Source organism: Chlorocebus sabaeus, chromosome 2, assembly GCF_047675955.1.
Source record: "Chlorocebus sabaeus isolate Y175 chromosome 2, mChlSab1.0.hap1, whole genome shotgun sequence".
In the NCBI taxonomy this organism is placed as follows: domain Eukaryota; kingdom Metazoa; phylum Chordata; class Mammalia; order Primates; family Cercopithecidae; genus Chlorocebus; species Chlorocebus sabaeus.
Window position 1 is genome coordinate 66243606 of NC_132905.1, and position 20349 is coordinate 66263954.

Sequence of the window (20349 nt, forward strand, 5' to 3'; positions counted from 1 at the left end):
AGACCGAGTCTTGCTCTGTTGCCCAGGCTGGAGTACAATGGCAGGATCTGGGCTCACCGCAACCTTTGCCTCCCAGGTTCAAGTGAATCTCCTGCCTTAGCCTCCCAAGTAGCTGGGATTACAGGTGCCTGCCACTAAGCGCGGCTAATTTTTTGTATTTTTAGTACAGACAGGTTTTCACTATGTTGGCCAGGCTGGTCTTGAACTCCTGACCTCGTGATCCGCCTGCCTCAGCCTCCCAAAGTGCTGGGATTACAGGTGTGAGCCATGATTTCCTTTTGAAACTTAAGAGCTATTACTGCTCCCGATCCCAGAACATAAAGATTAAATTATAAAAGTGAAAAATTCACCAAGGAGTAAGTCTGCATTTTCCTCACATTCTTAATTGTTTTACTGCTCTTTGTTCTTCACTTAAATTCAGTGCAATTTTTTTTTATTTTAATGAAGCATCTAAAAGTGAGTTTATTTTTTTGATGGATTTCAATTTAGGTAGGTAGAAAACTGTGTAATCTTAACTAAGAAATGAAGACAAGCATACTGTTATCTTGCACATAAGTAAGACTGAATATGATACTTAAACAGTTTTAAATGCCTATGAGATTAATGTAGTTGGAGATCCCTTATGTTTATACTTTGAAAAGTTACCACTTCCATGAAATTGTGAGTTAAAATCATGATATCTTCTTGAATTTTAGGTACTTACACTGTGAAATTTTATGATGGAGTAGTTCAGACTGTCAAACATATTCATGTCAAAGCTTTTTCCAAAGATCAGGTGAGAAATGTGGTTTTGTGCTTTGTGTTATGAATAATGATAACATTGTAGTTTTGTTTCCTCAAATAAAGACATTACATTTGTTTATGATGGCAAGTGTTTATTTCCTCCATCTGACACAATTTCACCAGAAAATAATACACAAGTTTTCAGAAGTTGTAAATATTTGTCTCTTTGCTGTTTCCTATTTATTTATTTAGAGACAGAGTCCCGTTCTGTCACCCAGGCTGGAGTACAATGGTGCATTCTCGGTTCACTGCAACCTCCACCTCCTCGGTTCAAGCAATTCTCCTGTCTCAACCTCCTGAGTTGCTGGGATGATAGGCGCATGCCACCATGCCTGGCTAATTTTTTTTGTATTTTTAGTAGAGACGGGGTTTCACCATATTGTTCAGGCTGGTCTCGAACTCTTGACCTCAGTTGATCCACCCACCTCAGCCTCCCAAAGTGCTGGGATTACACATGTGAGCCACTGTGTCCGGCCACTGTTTCCTTTTAACAGAGATTTTTTTTTCAAAAGTGCCAAATACTTGGATACCATTGCCTATATTCTGTTTTCGTCATCTTTTTTCAACAATGTCTAGTTATTCTTGTCTTCTTTCTGTGCCCTGCCCCGCACAAGAGCTGTTAGCCATCACAGGGAACTTATTGAATTGCTTGAGACCTCCAGTATGTTTTCTCTCCATCTAGCTCTCTCTTTTAGCTTAGGACCATTACTTGGTTGTTTACAGAGCTATCATTTGGCACAGATTGGACAGCCACTTGTTCTAGATGTGCCTGGTTTGTGAATTTGGTATCCTGTCGTTCCAGTCACCATGCATGTATTTGCCTGAGCATGGGGCCTCGGTTTTGATACTGGAAATATGGTTTGCATGAATATGGGCCATCTAGAAGTGTTGCCTACTTTCTTCATGATTTTTCCCCTTTTGTCTTTTTTGTGTTTATGTATTAATAGTTGAGGGGAAAATAGAGATCAAAATTTGGATACTGGTGTTTTTAAAAATCCTGATTATTACTAATTTCAGCTGTTGAGACAGCTAATTTAGCAATTTTGTAAAGGTTTTACCACTGAGGCATCGTAACTGGTTACTCATCTGCTTGGATGACAGTTGATGTGACAATATTTGGTGATGCTATAACCTGTTGTGTTTTTGGTTTTTTTTTGAGACAGAGTCTTGTTCTGTCGTCCAGGCTGGAGTGCAGTGGTGCAATCTTGGCCTAGTGCAACTTCCCTGCCTCCCCAGTTCAAGTGATTCTGCTGCCTCAGCCTCCCAAATAACAGAGACTAGGTGCGTGCTACCATGCCCAGCTCATTTTTTGTATTTTAGTAGAGACAGGATTTCACCATGTTGTCCAGGCTGGTCTCAAACTCCTGAACTCAGGCAATCTGCCCCCCTCGGCCTCCCAAAAGGCTAGGATTACAGGCATGAGCCACTGTGCCTGGCCCTCTGTTGTGTCTTTGTGATGATGAAATGATTCTACTTATCACAGATTCTTAATGAATTCTTCTGTATGTATATTTGTAGGTTTTTTTTTTTTTGAGACTGAGTCTCTCTCTGTCACCCAGGCTGGAGTGCAGTGACCTGATCTCCTCTCAGTGCAAACTCCGCCTCCCAAGTTAAAGTGATTCTCCAGTCTAAGCCTCCCAATTTGCTGGGATTACAGGCGTGTGCCCCCACACTTGGCTAATTTTTGTATTTTTAGTAGATGGGGTTTCACTGTGTTGGCCAGGCTGGTCCTGAACTCCTGACCTCAAGTGAGCTGCCCACCTTGGATTCCCAAAGTGCTGGGATTACAGACATGAGCCACTGTGCCCGGCCTAATCGTAAGTTTCTAAAGATTTTTTTTTTTTGAGATGCAGTCTTGCTCTGTCACCCAGGCTGGAGTACAGTGGTGCAATCTAGGCTCACTGTAACCTCCATCTCCCGGGTTCAAGCAATTCCCCTTCCTCAGCCTCCCAAGTAGCTGGGACTACAGGCATGTGCCACCATGCCCAGCTAATTTTTGTATTTTTAATAGAGACAGGGGTTTCACCATGTTGGCCAGGCTGGTCTTGAACTCCTCACCTCAGGTGATCTGCCTACCTTGGCCTCCCAAAGTGCTGAGATTACAGGGCATGAGCCACCATGCCTAGCTGCTTCAAAGGATTTTGATACATGATACCTTTGAGGTAACCTCAAAGGTTACCTTTTGCTGATTGGCCTTTTGCTGATTTTCTTCTTCAGAAAATTAACAACATTATTACATAAAGCTTTGGCCCTGATGATGCTTTTTCTTTGATCACTTGCCTCTCATAAGGAGCCATATAGTAGTCTAAAACATTATTTTGGCCTTAAATTTGGCAATATTTGTGTTAGGTTTGTGGAACGAGTTAATATAGAGGATATAATTATAAACTTGTCCAGAATTGGCAGATTATATCCAGAACCTTCCCAAGTGGAAGTCCAGGGCTCCAGTTGTTCATCTATTTACTGTGTGTTTCTCAATAAATTGATGGATAGCATTCACAGTGCTTTGGCTTGGAGGTGGTGCCTTACCCAGTGAGGATTTTTGGGTGCCATGCTTCATTTCTCATTTCCCAGTGGCCTCTGAGTGTCTGACCTTAGCCCAGTAGGCCCTTAAGCACAGGCCCATGGCTCCTGGACTTGGCTTCTTTTCCAAGAGGGTACAGTGGTTTGGCTACAGTTATCTGTCATGGGCAATTTCAAAGGTTTTTTCATATACTATTAGAATACATGGAGATTTTTTTTTTTTTCTGTAGGACTGCACTGTCTTATAAATGTTTTGATAGTCTCTATATTAGTAACACTTATGTTTTTAGCTTACTGTAGAAAATTAGAAAAGTACAAAGCACAAAGAAAATAAAAACTCTATTATTCCATCAAACAGATATAATTGTTCTTAACGCTTTGGTGTATAACTTGGCTTAACAATTTGGTGTATATATCTTTCTGTGTTTTTTATTAAACATATATATGTGTGTGTATTTCTTTTCAAAATTGAAGTTGTGGTACATTAATATAGTACTGTTCTTTTAACTAACATTTCCTCAAGTTCCTTAATATCCTGAGAATATGATTTTTCACAGCTATGTAGTGTTCTGTAATATGTATGGAACTGTACTTTGTGTAACCAAATCCCAAATGGTCATTAAGGATATTTGTCAATCCAGGTACACAAGTCTGATTATTCTTTTAGCTAACTTTATTTCTAGGGGTTTATTCTAGTTCAAAGGTATAACGTTTTTAGTTTTGACTCAAATTGCCAACTCCTCCCCGAACCCCCAACAAGAAGGGCAATTTCAATTTATATTTCTGCTGGCCATTACCGGAATGCCTGTTCTCAAACCTGGCTACTTTCAGAATAATTTGGGGGACTTGAAAAAATATTTCCTTGTTTATTATTTTTCCCTGTAGAACAAATTAAACTTTTATTTGTTGAGTATTTAGGTACTGCTTCCTGCTTCCAGTGAAAACCTATGTGCCTAGTGTGTGCTAGGTGCTGGGGATCCCATATGAACATAGTATGGTGGTCTCTGCTCTTTTGAGGTCCTAGAAGAGAGATATGCACACAAATAAACTTAATTATAGTTTTGGAATCTCCAGAGCTTTCAGACCTGGCATTATTATGAAATAGTCACAGTAGAGGACCTTCGATTTTTAGTGTGAATTTTAAAGAATGTAATGTAGGGAGAACGTAACTAAGAAGCAGTATTTCCTACCAATAGGCAAAAACTCCAAGTAGCTCAGGTGGTTTGTTGAACTGAGCACAGCCTTTACCTGGTAGAGGAAGCAGAGACCCTGGTTCTGGGTTGGATAATCTTTATAGTTTTCCTATTCAGCTTCCAGTTATCGGTTTTGTGTTTTCTCTAAACAAGACATCAGCACATGCTGGCAAACTGATCAGTTTTGTTATTTCTCTACACAAGACATCAGCACATGCTGGCAAACTGAACCAGGCCTCTGAAAAGCTCTGGGTTAGTATAGTCATGCTGGGGATAAGGACAGAGCATGAAGGCATTTTCTTCGAACACCTTTGTCAGAAAGATTGCTTTCCAGAATTTTAAGGCCAGGCATGGTGGCTCATGCCTACAATCCCAATACTTTAGGAGGCTGAGGCAGGAGGATTTCTTGTGCCCCGGAGTTTGAGACCAACCTGGGCAACATAGGGAGATCCTATTGCTACAAAAAATAACAATAAAAAACTTAGCTGGGCATGGTGAAACATGCCTGTGGTCCCAGCTACTCAGAAGGCTGAGATGGGAGGATCGCTTGGGCCTGGAGGTCGAGGCTGCATGAGCCATGATTGTGCCACTGCACTCCAGCGTGGGCAACAGAGAGAGACTCTGTCTCAGAAACAAAAACAAACAAAAGCCCAGAATTTTATTTTCTAGTGACTTATTCGTCATAATAAGGGAGACTGCACTGTCTCCAGAATAATTGAATTGTTTTAAGGATTGGTTCTCAACTCTTAGCACAGGTGAATATTGTCAGTGGTGCTTTGTGTATGTGACCTGGCATATGTCCTGTTTTAATTTCTTTGTCTTCATACGTTTGTAAGAAATTCCTAATTTTGTATTTACAAGTAATCACGAAGTGTTTCATCGCTATTTTGCTCATTTTAGAATATTGTGGGTAATGCTAGGCCTAAAGAAACAGATCACAAAAGTCTTTCATCATCTCCTGATAAACGAGAGAAGTTTAAAGAACAGAGAAAAGCCACAGTGAATGTGAAGAAAGACAAAGAAGATAAACCCTTAAAGACAGAAAAGCGACCCAAGCAGCCTGATAAAGAAGGAAAGTTAATCTGTTCTGAAAAGGGGAAAGTGTCAGAGAAAAGTCTTCCCAAGAACGAGAAGGAAGACAAGGAAAACATTTCAGAAAACGACAGGGAGTATTCTGGAGATGCCCAAGTGGATAAGAAACCTGAAAATGACATTGTGAAGAGTCCACAAGAAAACTTGAGGGAACCCAAAAGAAAACGAGGCAGACCCCCTTCCATAGCTCCTACTGGTGAGTTTTTCAAGTGGGCTCTGCAGTGGGCAATGCCAGAGTATTCTTCTGTGGCCCTTTGTGGTTCTTTGTAACTTGTATACTTCAATCCTTTGTTTTTGTGACTGATTTTGAGTTTTCTTATGATCTGGAAACAATTTGTGTTCATGAAGCTGAATTTAAGTGAGGCACATATCCAAGTTGGGAATCTAAGTTGGGAAGTGTGTTCGTAACTGAGCTTCCTAAAGTAGTGGTTAACTGTTGACTGGATACTTCAGCTTATATGATAAACCTGATAAACCAAGGCCTTTTGCTTGTGCTTTTTCAAATGATCTCAGTTTGAGTCAGATTAGTAGAACCTGGAATCAGGAAATAGTGTTCTAATGAGACAGACGTGAAAGAAAAGTAGTAAAAAGGTATGGGCTTCTGAAGGAGACGAGGACAAAGGAACATTGGAGCTAGAAAAGCATGGGTGCATTTTGAAACTGAGCTCTTTGGAGAGTGATTATTGATTAGAAATTTTCACAGTCTAAATAAAAAGCCGAGATAGCTAATTTGTAAGACTCAAGGTTAGAGGGTATAGATTTAGGGAAGAATGCAGTTATTAAAAAACTTAAAATTTGGACTTCTTCTAGAATAACCAAGAATGAAACAAGCCCTGATTCCTTCCTAAGTCAAACGCTCGTTCTCCAAATCATTTCAGTGGCATGAAGAGTCCCCTGGGTCTCTAGACTGAGTGTACCATTGATTAAATATGTGCAGTTATCTTCAGACATTCTTGATTGTGTATTCTTTGTGTGTTCAGTTGAAACTGTGAATCCCCTAGCACGTTTTAAAGCAGTATTTATCTTTTTCTCACAAGTTTAAATAGCTGCAGTGGATATATTTAAAATACAAAACATGAAGGCTGAGTGCGTTGGTGCATGTTTGTTGTCCCAGCTACTCAGGAGGCTGAAGTGGGAGGATTGCTTGAGCCCGAGATTTTCACACCAGCCTGGGCAATGTAGTGACACCCCATTTCAAAACACACACACACACATATACACACACACGTATTTTCATCAAAACTGTGGAACTACAGAGCAAGCCTTTTCATTATTCCCCAATGATGTAGAGAATGCAAAGCCACTCTTCTCTATAAATCAGACTATCAGACTTAATTTCTGTGGAAAAAATTTTAACTTATGTCACATAAGTATATTAGTACTCATTGTAAGCTGGGAAATTATATAATAGGTTGCTTTGTCTCCATATGAAATAAGGGATCTTCCTCTCTAGTGCTTGTAACTGGGTTTTGCCCTCAAGAGCTGAGGGTGCTACAACTGTCCCTAGGCCTAACTAGGGCCTATACCTCTGCTGTCTAGTATGGTAGCCACTAGCCGCATGGGGCTATTGACTACTTGAAATGTAACTAGTCTGAATTGAGATGTGCTGTAAGTATAAGTAAATGCTAGATTTCAAATAGTACAAAAAAGAATGTAACACACCTCAATTTTAAAATATTGATTACAGCCGGGCCTGTAATCCCAGCAGTTTGGGAGGTCGAGGTGGCTGGATTACTTGAGGTCAGGAGTTTGAGACCAGCCTAGCCAACATGGTAGAACCCCATCTTTACTGAAAAAATATAAGGAAATATTAGCCAGGCTTGGTGGTGGGTGTCTATAATCCCAGCTACTCAGGATGCTGAGGCAAGAGAATTGCTTGAAACTCAGGAAGTGGAGGTTGCAGTGACTGAGATTGGGCCACTGCACTCCAGCTTGGGCGACAAAACAAACAAAAAAAATTGATTCCATGTTGAAATGTTTTTTAGAAGCTGAAGCTGAGTGCAGTGCCTCATCCCTGTAATCATGCCAGCACTTTGAGAGGCTGATGAGAGAGGATCACTTGAGCCCAGGAGTTCGAGACCAGCCTTGGCAACATAGTGAGACCTCATCTCTACAAAAAATGAAAAAATTGTCTGAGACTGGTGGCACGTGCTTGTAGTCCCAGCTATTCCAGAGGCTGAGGCAGGAAGATTGCTGAGCCCAGTTAAAAAAAAAAAAAAGAAAAAACAAATTTAGGAAAGGTATTGGATTAAATAAAATAGTATTTAAATTAACTTTTTAAGTTTTTTTTCACAGGGTCTCACTCTGTTACGTAGGCTGGAGTGCAGTGGCGTGATTGTGGCTAACTCCATTCTCCACCTTCTGGGCTCAAGTGATGCTCCTGTCTTAGCCTCCCGAGTAGCTGGGACTACAGGCACATGCCACAATGCCTGGCTAATTTATTTTTTGTAGAGTCAGGGTTTCACTATGTTGCTCAGGTTTGTCTAAATCTCCAGGCCTCAAGCAATCCTCCTGCCTTGGCCTCTGAAAGTGCTGAGATTACAGGCATGAGCCACCATGCCTGGCACTTAAAAACCAAACCCTCTTATGTGATGAGCAAAAAATTTAAAATTTGCTAGGCATGGTGGCTCAGGAATTTGAGACCAGGCTGGCCAACATGGTGAAACCCTGTCTCTACTAAAAATACAAAAATTGGCTGGGCATGGTGGTTCACGCCTATAATCCCAGCATTCTGGGAGACCAAGGTGGGCGGATCACCTGAGGTCAGGAGTTCAAGACCAGCCTAGCCAACATAGTGAAACCCCATCTCTACTAAAAACACAAAAATTAGATGAGCCTGTAATCCCACCTACTTGGGAGGCTGAGGCAGGAGAATCTCTTGAACCCAGGAGGCAGAGGTTGCAGTGAGCCAAGATCACACCACTGCACTCCAGCCTGGGTGACGAAGTGAGACTCCGTCTCAAAAAAAAAAGAAAATTGCATGTGGCTTGCACTCTTAGCATATTTCTGTTGTACAGCACTGACTTTATGTTCACTGGCTTTCTCAACTGAGTTCTGGGAGAGAAGCCACAATACCTAAGCCATCCTTGATCTGTGATGGATTGACCTTAGTGCATTGAGAATGGTAATAGCTGTATACCACCCTTACGAAAACAGAGAAAATGTATCTCTGTTCAGATGAGGAAACCCAGTTGAGAAAATCTGGAAATTTTAAACCTCCAGGCAGAGCACCATGTTAAGATGTGGGATGAGTGAGAGGCAGGCCCTTTTATGTAAAGTGGGAGAAGGGCAGTTAAAAGCAGTTATTATACAAGGAGGGGTGGAAAATGTAAACTGGCAGAAATCTGACATGTCCTTAGCTTAGTTTAGGAAAGAGTATGTGTGAGAACTGAGTATTTTGAAACTGATTCTCCTTTAGCTATTCATGCCCTGGCTTATACCCTCCAGAAAGTATGTACAGGAGTAGTTGTACCCCAATAAGCAGACTGCTCCTTTGAAGCCACATGACTCCATTGAGATAAGAAAAAGGACATTTGGTTTTTATATTTTTATAAGTGTAGGATTTCATAACGAGTAGGATAAGTTTAATATAGAAAGGATGTTTTCCAAGTTTACGGTTAATCCTTGCCCAAGGCATTTGTAAAAACAGATTCCAGCGATGTCTCAGTTCTTTCCCAGTCAGACTGTCTGGATGGGAACCTGGGAATATGAGTTGTTAACAAGCTTCCCAGATGACTTATACTGTAAGAAGAGTTTGGGAAACACTCAAGTTCTGTATAGTCAGCCCCTGTTTATATACAGTATCAAAGGGAAGAAGACTTGCCAAATATCCTATATATTGTTCAAATCCCCTTAAAACATTACTTGGAATAAGTTCATTGATTTGTAGAGCCTTCCTTTAACACCCTAGATTGTATAGACTTGATTGGGAACAGGATATGAGCTATTTAGAGAGGATTGTTTGTATTTTTTTTTTTAATTTTTATTTTTTTGAGATGGAGTCTCTGTCTCCCAGGCTGGAGTACAGTGGCACGATCCCGGCTAACTGTAACCACTGCCTCCTGGATTCAAGTGATTCTTGTGCCTCAGCCTCCCAAGTAGCTGGGACTACAGGAGCATGCCACCATGCCTGGCTAATTTTTTGTATGTTTAGTAGAGACAAGGTTTCATCATGTTGGCCATGCTTGTCTTGAACTCCTGAGCTCAGGTGATCTGCCTGCCTCCGCCTCCCAAAGTGCTGGGATTACAGGCGTGAGCCACCACACCCAGCCAGCCTGTTTGTATTTATGTTTAACATGGAATGTGTGGGATTTCCAAGTTCTGCCAGTTGGAACAAAATAATACTGGCACATTGGGAAGCTTGAACACAGGAAGAACCTTGGAGTTCAACGGTCTTCTGGTTTGCTTCCTCACACTTCAGGCCTGTGTCTTGTTGAGCCATTTGACCTACCTGAAGCTACAGGTCTTAGATGAATCTTTTCTGTCCCTCTTCCCCCTTCTTATCTTTCTCCCTTCCCTTCCTCTTTTCCTTCCATTTACTTGTCTTACTCCATCTTCCTTTCCTCCTTCCTCTTTTCTCTCCTCATTTTACCCTTCCTGAGACCCCTTAGCCTTGCCTTCCTGCCCAACTTCCCAGTTCCTTCTGCCTGCCTTTTTGATTCTCATCTTTTCTGATTTGGGGAGAGCTTCTTAGGTGGTAGGTTTAAAACTAAATAGTAAGGGCCAGGCTCAGTGGCTCACGCCTGTAATCCCAGCACTTTGGGAGGCCGAGGTGGGCAGATCACCTGAGGTCAGGAGTTGGAGACCAGCCTGACCAACATGGAGAAACCCTGTCTCTACTAAAAATACAAAATTAGCCAGGCGTGGTGGTGCATGCCTGTAAACCCAGCTACTTGGGAGGCTGAGACAGGAGAATCACTTGAACCTGGGAGGCAGAGGTTGCAGTGAGCTGAGATCGCGCCATTGCAGTCCAGCCTGGGCAATGAGAGTGAAACTCCATCTCAAAAAAAAAAAAAATAATAATAATAGTAAGTACTATGCCGGGCAGGTGGCTCACGCCTGTAATCTCAGCACTTTGGGAGGCAGATCACTTGAGGTCAAGAGTTCAAGACTAGCCTGGCCAACATAGTGAAACCCCATCTCTATTAAAAATACCAAAAAAAAAAAAAAAATTTGCCAGATGTGGCAGGCACCTGTAATCCCAGCTACAGGGAAGGCTGAGGCAGGAGAATCGCTTGAACTCAGGAGGCAGAGGTAGCATTGAGCCAAGATCGCGCCACTGCACTCTAGCCTGGGCAATGGACCAAGACTTCATCTCAAAAAAACAAGCAAGCAAGCAAGCAAGCAAACAAACAAACAGAAAACTAAATAGTAAGTACTCTTCAAAGGCTTAGCGTCTGTACTGCTAAATTATGTCAGAGCTGGGTTTGCTGGGGACCAGCAGGCTTGCCTGGATCATTAACTATTAAGTAGCATAGTCTCCCAATAATTTTTTTAGGATTGTGTTTAAGAAAATACAAATTCTTGGCCAGATCTCATGGCTCATGCCTGTAATCCCAGAACTTCGGGAGACCGAGGCGGCTGGATTACTTGAGGTCAAGAATTCGAGACCAGCCTGACCAACATGGGGAAACCATGACTCTACTAAAATTACAAAAATTAGCCAGGTGTGGTGTTGGGTGCCTGTAATCCCAGCTACTCTGGAGGCTGAGGCAGGAGAATCGCTTGCACCTGGGAGGCGGAGGTTGCAGTGAGCAGAGAGCACGCCACTGCACTCCAGCTTGGGGGACAGAGCAAGACTCCGTCTCAAAAGAAAAAAAAAAAAAACAAATTCTCTTAGACATTTTTCTTGTACCCTCAAAACTAGGCTCAATGCTAAGGTAATTAATGTAGCAAGTAGAGGTTGAAAACTGGAGCTGGATCATAGAAAAGATTCAGGAGGTCAATCTGCAAGGTATCTACTCTAAGGAAGTAATTTCTCACTCATTTTACTTTTTTTCTTTTATCTTAAGTAAGAATGACATTTTGATGGTCCATTTATAATGTAGTGATTTCTGCATATATATGTTTTATTTGTATATAAAAGTGACAGACACTAAGAAATTACGTATCTTTTTTGTGTGGTTTTATAAATATGGTAGCTGTGGATTCAAACTCTCAAACTTTGCAACCAATAACATTGGAATTGAGAAGACGGAAAATATCAAAAGGATGTGAAGTCCCATTAAAACGTCCTCGGCTTGACAAAAATTCATGTGAGTTTCCAGTTTGTTTATGTGTGGCTAGAATTTGACATTGTTTGGGTCAGCCTCCTCTATATTCATCCTGTCCCCCATTCCCTATAGGCTCTAATGTTTGTCTCTGGTCACATGAGGTAATGTGAGTGGGATGCAGTTGGATCAGAAGGAGTTTTTGCTAGAAGAAAAATAAATCCCAAAGCACAAACTGTACTAATGCTGGGTTCTGTGGTATCATCTCCATATCCATAAATCACATTTGATTTTGATGCCACTGGAAATTTAATGGCTTAGGAAGGGATGGGTTTCTATGTAGAGTGAAACTTTAAAAGTACTATTTATTGGCTGGGCGCAGTGGCTCATGCCTGTAATCCCAGTAGTTTGGGAGGCTGAGGTGGGTGGATCATCCAAGGTTAGGAGTTTGAGACCAGCCTGGCCAACATGGTGAAACCCTGTCTTTACTAAAAATACAAAAATTAGCTGAGAGTGGCCGGGCACGATGGCTCACACCTGTAATCCCAGCACTTTGGGAGGTGGAGGTGGGCAGATCATGAGGTAGGGAGATCGAGATCGTCTTGGCTAACATGGTCAAACCCCGTCTCTACTAAAAAATACAAAAAATAAGCCGGGCATGTTGGTGGGTGCCTGTAGTCCCAGCTACTCGGGAGGCTGAGGCAGGAGAATGGTGTGAACCCAGGAGGCAGAGGTTGCAGCGAGCCGAGATCCCGCCACCGCACTCCAGCCTGGGTGACAGTGAGACTCTGTCTCAAAAAAAAAAAAAAAAAAAAAAAAAAAAAAAATTAGCTGGGTGTGGTGGCAGGTACCTGTAATCCCAGCTACTCGGGAGGCTGAGACAGGAGAATTGTTTGAACCTAGGAGGCGGAGATTGCAGTGAGCCAAGACTGTGCCACTGTCCTCCAGCCTGGGTGATAGAGTGAGACTCTGTCTTACAAAAAATAAAAATACAAAATAAAATACTATTTATTTATTTAAAAAAATACCCTCTGGAGTGAGTTGGCTCAAATATTTAAATAAATTTAAAATAAAAAGTACCCTGTTGGCTCCAGAAAGGATTTGTGATAGCTCTAAGTAAGGCTCTTATAAACCTTATTGACTTTGGAAGTTAGTACATTTGGGAAGCCCCAAAATAGAGCATAGTTGTCAAGATTGGGACATGACCTAGTACATGTTTTCAGACCATGAATCCTTAAAGAAGTGAAATTCTATCCTGGCAGGGATGCTTTGCCCTTACTTAAAACTGTAAACTAGTAAAGGGTATTTGCTTTTATCACTACTCTAATATTCCAGGAGTCTCTCTGTAAAGTCCTTTTAGAGACATCCAGCCCAGAAATCTGTAGTAGCACAGTTATTTCTTCTTGTTGGTCTCTTGACTACAACTCTCTTAATGGTTTAATAGCCCAGGAAAAGTCAAAAAACTACTCGGAAAACACTGACAGAGACTTATCGAGGAGACGTTCCTCCAGGCTGTCCACTAATGGGACCCATGAGATCCTAGATCCTGACTTGGTTGTATCAGATTTGGTTGATACGGATCCTTTGCAAGACACATTGTCTAGTACTAAGGAATCTGAAGAAGGTGAGTCAGACTGTTCAGGAATTGTCTTGCCAACCTGGTGCCTTTTTAGTGAGAATCAATCTAAATCATTGTGTTCTGCCTTCCACAAGTATTAAATTGTCTTGAAATCAAACTATTGAATGGGCTGCAATGTTTTTATAATGTATTGCTCTTCACTGATGATTTATTCAATAGACATACTTTCTGGATGCATTTGTGGTTGGTTTTGCTTATTTACCGCTCAATGTTGGCCTGGAGGTACACTGTTTGAAGAGCCCTGCTTCTCTCTCTCTGCTGCCATCTCATTCGTGCCTTTGTGTTTATACTTCCAGCAATTTCTCCTTTCACTTTAACCTCTTTCTTTGAGAAGCTCACAGGCCACCCTGTATGTGCTGGAACCTGTGAATGTATACTTTTTTGTTTTAGATTAATTCCTTCCTCTAAAAAGTCCCTGGCTTTCTTAGACTGTTGTAGGACTTTCGGTTTCAGAATTGCATACATGTATATTTCCCCCAAACTTTCTTTTTTTCTTCTAGGTCAGCTGAAGTCTACTTTGGAAGCTGGCCAGGTCTCATCTGCACTGACTTGCCACTCCTTTGGGGATGGATCCGGGGCTGCAGGCTTGGAGTTGAACTGCCCGTCAATGGGAGAAAACACCATGAAAACGGAAACGACTTCTCCCCTTGTGGAATTACAAGAGATTTCGACTGTGGAAGGTTCATATTTAGAGTTAAATTAATCCTCTTTTTATATACACTTTTGCTTATGCTTTGTGAACTAAAAAAAAAAAAAAAAAAAAAAAGACTTTTCTGTTGATGTTTTTCACCTTTTATTAATATTCCCTTATCATTTTAATGTTATGCTCCTTTCATTTCTGATTTTCATAATTTGTGTTCCCTCTCTTAGTATGGCTAGGGCTTTATCTATTTTGTTTTCAAATAACTGAGCTTTTACTTCAATTTTCTCTATTGTTTATTTTTTAAAATATCTTTGATTTCTGTTTTGATCTTGCTTTCTTCCTTCAGCTTTTTGTAGAACTTTACCTAATTGATTTTAGATCTTTCTTCCTTTTTTTTTTTTCATTACCTGGTGAAAAGATCTTTCTTCCTAATATGAGCATTTAAAGTTATAAATTTCCAGCTAGGCGTGGTGGCTCGTAATGCCAGCACTTTGGGAGGCCGAGGTGGGTGGATTGCCTGAGGTCGAGAGTTCGAGACCAGCCTGCCCAGCATGGTGAAACCCCAACCCTACCAAAAATACAAAAATTAGCTGGGCATGGTGGCAGGCACCTGTAATCCCAGCTACTCAGGAAGCTGAGGCAGGAGAATTGCTTGAACCTAGGAGGTGGAGGTTGCGGTGAGCTAAGATCCCGTCATTGTACTCCAGCTTGGGCAACAGAGTGAGACTCAGTCTAAAAAATAAATAAATAAATAAATAAACAAATAATAAAGTCATACATTTCCTACTGAGCACTGCTTTTGCAGCATCTTACAAATTTTGATATGTTGTGTTTCTATTTTTGTTCAATTTAATATATCTTGTGATTTATTTGTTGACCATGCATTTCTTAGAAGTATGCTGTTTTAGTTTGAAGTATTTTATGTTTTTGTAGATACCTTATTGCTGTTGATTTATAATATAGTTTTACTGTGGTCAGAGAACATACTCTGTAGGATTTCAATCTTTTTACATTTGTTGAGATTTAATTTATGGTCCAGCATATGATCTGTCCTGGTGAATGTTTCATATGCACTTGAGAAGAACATGTATTTTACCGTTGTTGTGTGTGTGTTCTATATCTGTCAGTTAGATCAAGGTAGTTGATGGTGTTTCTCTGACAAATTGATTTTTGTGTTTTTTTTTCCTTTTGGTCTAGTTCTGTCAATTTCTAAGAGAGGGTTGTTAAAATCTCTGTTATTGTGGATTTGTTAATTTCTCCCTTTAATTTTGTCTTTTTTTTTTTTTTTTTTTTGAGACGGAGTCTCGCTCTATCGCCTAGGCTAGAGTGCAGTGGTGCGATCTCGGCTCACTTCAGGCTCCACCTCCCGGGTTCACACCATTCTCCTGTCTCAGCCTCCTGAGTAGCTGGGGCTACAGGCGCCCGCCACCACGCCCAGCTAATTTTTTTTGTATTTTTAGTAGAGACAGGGTTTCACTGTGTTAGCCAGGATGGTCTCGATCTCCTGACCTCATGATCTGCCCGCCTTGGCCTCCCAAAGTGCTGGGATTACAGGCATGAGCCACCACAACTGGCCTAATTTTGTCATTTTTGCTTTGCGTATTTTGAAGATCTTTTAAATGCATACACATTTATAATTTTTTTTTTTTTGGAGACAGAATCTTGCTTTGTCACCCAGGCTGGAGTGCAGTGGTGCACTTCAACCTCTGCCTCCTGGGTTCAAGCAATTCTCATGTCTCAGCCTCCCGAGTAGCTAGGATTACAGGCATGTGCCACCACGTCCAGCTAATTTTTGTATTTTTAGTAGAGACGGGGTTTCTCTGTATTGGCCAGGTTGGCCTTGAACTCCTGACTACAGATGATCTGCCCACCTCGGCTTCCCAAAGTGCTGGGATTACAGATGTGAGCCACCGTGCCTGGCCTAAATGTAATTGTTGATATGGTTGGGTTTTGGTCTAACATTTAACCGTGTTTTGCCTTTTTTTTTTTTTTTAAGACAGAGTCTTGCTCTATGCAACAGAGTCTTGCTCTATTGCCCAGGCTGGAGTGCAGTGGCGCGATTTCTGCTCACTGCAACCTCTGCCTCTCGGGTTGAAGCGATTCACCTGCCTCAGCCTCCTGAGTAGCTGGGATTACAGGCACCTGCCACCACAGTCGGCTAATTTTTGTATTTTTTAGTAGAGACGGGGTCTCACCATGTTGGCCAGGCTGGTTGTCTGTTTATCTTATTTGTGTTTTGTTTTGTTTCTTGTTTTTTAGGTTAATTTTTTAAGAATTTCATTTTAATTCATCTGTTAGCTTTTAGATGTATTTCTAGCATTTTTAAAGAGGTTACTCTATGGATTATGGTATGCATCCTTAACTTTTCACAGTTCACTTTAGAGTTAATATTGAACCACTTTATGTAAAAATGTTCCATTAACCTCCCCCACGTTGTAGTTGTCACATGAATTATATCTACATATCCTATAAATTCCTTTTTAAAAAAAGTTTTATTTATTTTTTTGAGATGGAGTTTCACTCTTGTTGCCCAGGTGGAGTGCAATGGCGTGATCTTGGCTCACTGCAACCTCCGCCTCCTAGATTCAAGCAATTCTCCTGCCTCAGCCTCCCAAGTAGCTGGGATTACAGGCATGCACCACCACGCCTGGCTAATTTTTTTTTTGTATTTTTAGTAGAGATGGGGTTTCACCATGTTGGTCAAGCTGGTCTGGAACTCCTGACCTCAAGTGATCTACCCGCCTTGGCCTCCCCAAAGTCCTGTGATTATAGGCGTTAGCCACTATGCCTGGCCTATTATAAATTTCATAATGTAGTAGTATAATTTTTGCTTTACACAATTATGTATGTTAAAGACAATAAGGCAAAAGCAACAGTCATATTTACACATGCCTATTTCCAATGTTCTTTATTTCTTCAAAGATTTCTTTTCAGCATGAAGAATTTCCTTCAGATTTTCTTATAGGTTCCTGATGACAAATTCTTCTGGTTTTTGTTTAAACTTGACTTTTTTTTTTAAAGATAGAGTCTCACTGTTTCCCAGGCTGGAGTACAGTGGCACAATCACAGCTCAGAGCAGCCGGGACCTCCTGGACTCAAGTGATCCTCCTGCCTCAGTCACTTGAGTAGCTGGGACTACAGGCGTGTGCCATTATGCCCAGCTAATTTTTTTTTTCTTAACTTTTATTTAAAAAACAAATAAGACTATGTGTCTTTAGAATTGCCTACTTTTTATTCGTATAACTTAAAAATTTTTTTTGAATAGTTTTTTTTTTTTTCCTTGGCCAGATGCTATATAGTTAACATAAATGTAGTAGAGCAGCTGTTTGAAAATAGTGAATCTCAGTACTCTGGGAGGTCGAGACGGGAGGATCACTTGAGGCTAGGAGTTCAAAACTCGCTATATTGAAGGTCTTGCATCAACATAGTGAGACCCTCTCTCTTCAAAAAATAAAAAAATTAGCCTGGCATGATGGTTCATGCCTATAGTCCCAGCTACTTGGGAGGCTAAGGTGGGAGGATCACTTAAACTGGGGAGGTCGAGGCTGCCGTGAGCTCTGATTGTACCACTGCCAGCCTGGGTGACAGAACAAGACCCTATCTCTTAAAAATTTTAAAAAAATTGTCCGGGCGTGGTGGCTCACGCCTATAATCCCAGCACTCTCGGATGCCTAGGCGGGCAGATCACTTGAGGTCAGGAATTCGAGACCAGCCTGGCCAGCATGGTGAAACCCTGTCTCTACTAAAAATACAAAAATTCGCTGGGCGTGGTGGCGCGTGCCTGTAGTCCCAGCTACTCTGGAGATTGAGGCAGGAGAATCACTTAAACCCAGAAGGCAGAGGTTGCAGTGAGCTGAGATCGCACCACTGTACTATTCCAGCCTGGGTGACAGAGTGAGATTCTGTCTCAAAAAAAAAAAAAAAAAAAAATTAAAAAAATTAGAAGAGTACTGAAGTATTCATTCCTGGCTCATCTCTGCTGCTGTTCTCTTAGTCCTGTGTCTAGCTGAGTCCATAGTGTTGTGCTTCAGCCTTGAGGGCTTGTCGGGCAAGGGATCTTCCTTTTTTTGCTCATCCTCCTCTCAGTGTCAGGGCTCTTCCCAGCCTGCTCTTCTGACAGATCGGGCAAATTATTAAAGTTCATATATAAATGAGGTGGAAATTTAATCTTGGAATTTAGTTGTCTGTCGTGGCAGGGAGAGCTCTAGATGATCAGCCACATCCATTGTGACTCAGCAGACTAAGCTTTTAATTATGTTGTCTTAAGGGTAGTGTTATGTTAGATGTCACTTGAAATTTGTAGTTAATTGTTCCTATACCACTAGGAAATACGCCATGCATATAAGAGACTAGATTGGAAGCTAACTCCAGTGCCTTTTGTAAAGTTTACGTATTTTATGGGGTCTTGGGCTCTACTTTTTCCCAAGATATACACATACGTAATTTCTGTCTTGCATTAGCTAACTTAGCTATGTTTCTGGATTGTGGAGAGCACAGAATCAAGTATAATAAGGGTGGGACGGGTGAGTCTAGGGGAAAGGATGATGATGAGATTTCACGTTGTCTTTCGCATCCTTACAAAGGTCCTTTGTAAGGGAATAATTTTGCCTTTCTAAGGGAATAATTTTGAAACCATTGCAGCGGATTGAAGCACTTATCTATTTTCCAAGAGGGTTAATAGTAAGGGTGGAGGTCACATTACTTTGAGCTTGAGCCAAGAGGAATAAATATAGCATGGAACCCATTACTGTATTTTTTTTTTTTTTTTTTTTTTTAATGAGGTATTTGCTTTTTGCTTTAGTGACTTAAAAGCCAGAGTAGATGGCTGGGTCTAGTGGCTCATGCCTGTAATCTCAGCACTTTGGGGGATCGAGGTGGACAGATCACTTGAGGTCAGGAGTTCGAGACCAGCCTGGCCAACATGGTGACACCCCATCTCTATCAAAAATACAAAAATTACCAAGGTATGGTGGCAGGCGCCTGTAATCCTAGCTACTCGGGAAGCTGAGGTGGGAGAGTTGCTTGAACCTGGGAGGTGGAGGTTGCAGTGAGCCGAGATCGTGCCACTATACTCCAGCTTAGGCAACAGAGTGAGACTCTATCTCAAAAATAGAAAAATAAAAAAGCCAGAGGAGAATGCAGCTGTGACTGTTGTAATTGGGCAAGCATTCATTTATGCAGTAAAACAGAAGTTAGTAATTCCCCTAGAAGTTTAGAGGTCTCGGGCTGGGTGTGGTGGCTCATTCCTGTAATCCCAGCACTTTGGGAGGCCAAGGTGGGCAAATCACCTGACATTAGGAGTTAGAGACCAGCCTGGCCAACATGGTGAAACCTCATCTCTACTAAAGATACAAAAATTTGGCTGGGCGCGGTGGCTCACGCCTGTAATCCCAGCACTTTGGGAGGCTGAGGTGGGTGGATCACGAGGTCAGGAGATCAAGACCATCCTGGCTATCACGGTGAAACCCTGTCTCTACTAAAAATACAAAAAAATTAGCCGGGCATGGTGGCGGGCGCCTGTAGTCCCAGCTACTCGGGAGGCCGAGGCAGGAGAATGGCATGAACCTGGGAGGTGGAACTTGCAGTGAGCCGAGATTGTGCCACTGCCCTCCAGCCTGGGCGACAGAACGAGACTCTGTCTCAAAAAAAAAAAAAAGATACAAAAATTTGCCAGGCATGGTGGTGGGCGCTTGCCCAGATACTTGGGAGGCTGAGGCAGGAGAAGTGCTTGAACCTGGGAGGGAGAGGTTGCAATTTGCCGAGATTGTGCCACTGCACTCCAGCCTGAGAGACAGAGTGAGACTCCATCTCAAAAAATTAAAAAAAAAAAGAAGTTTAGAGGTCATATTATTCTCTGAAAATGGGCTGCTGCAAATATTTAGCAAGTGCCTGGTAAGTGCCAATGCCAGACCCTATTCTTTTCTTCTTCTTCTTCTTCTTCTTCTTTTTTTTTTTTTTTTTTTGAGACAGAGTCTTACTCTTTTCCCTAGGCTGGAGTGCAGTGGTGCAATCTCGGCTCACTGCAATCTCCGCCTCCCAGGTTCAAGCAATTCCCCTGCCTCAGCCTCCCGCTTTCTTGTTTTGAAGGCGGGGTCTGACTCTTTCGCCCACGCTGTAGTGCAGTGGTATGATCTTAGGTCACTGCAGCCTCTAACTCCTGTGCTCAAGTGATCCTCCTGCTTCAGCCTCAGACCCCATTCTAAGCTGTCTCATTGGTTAATAGTCTATAAGAAGCATAGAATAAACAAGAAAGAAAACCAAATAGAA

The 20349-nt window shown here is 41.7% G+C and overlaps 1 protein-coding gene across 5 annotated transcripts in view; it reads left to right on the top strand.

Annotated features, from left to right (window-relative positions):
- PHF20 (PHD finger protein 20) overlaps nt 1–20349 on the top strand; it is a 188225-nt gene that overhangs the window by 87244 nt on the left and 80632 nt on the right. For 3 of the 5 annotated variants that reach the window (XM_037995037.2, XM_073009320.1, XM_037995038.2), the window contains exons 5-9: nt 696–775; nt 5400–5787; nt 11732–11845; nt 13245–13424; nt 13940–14119. In XM_037995037.2, the coding sequence (XP_037850965.2) occupies nt 696–775; nt 5400–5787; nt 11732–11845; nt 13245–13424; nt 13940–14119 (942 nt within the window). The remainder of the gene's footprint in view (nt 1–695; nt 776–5399; nt 5788–11731; nt 11846–13244; nt 13425–13939; nt 14120–20349) is intronic. The other 2 variants (XM_037995040.2, XM_037995039.2) reach the window with 2 other exon arrangements.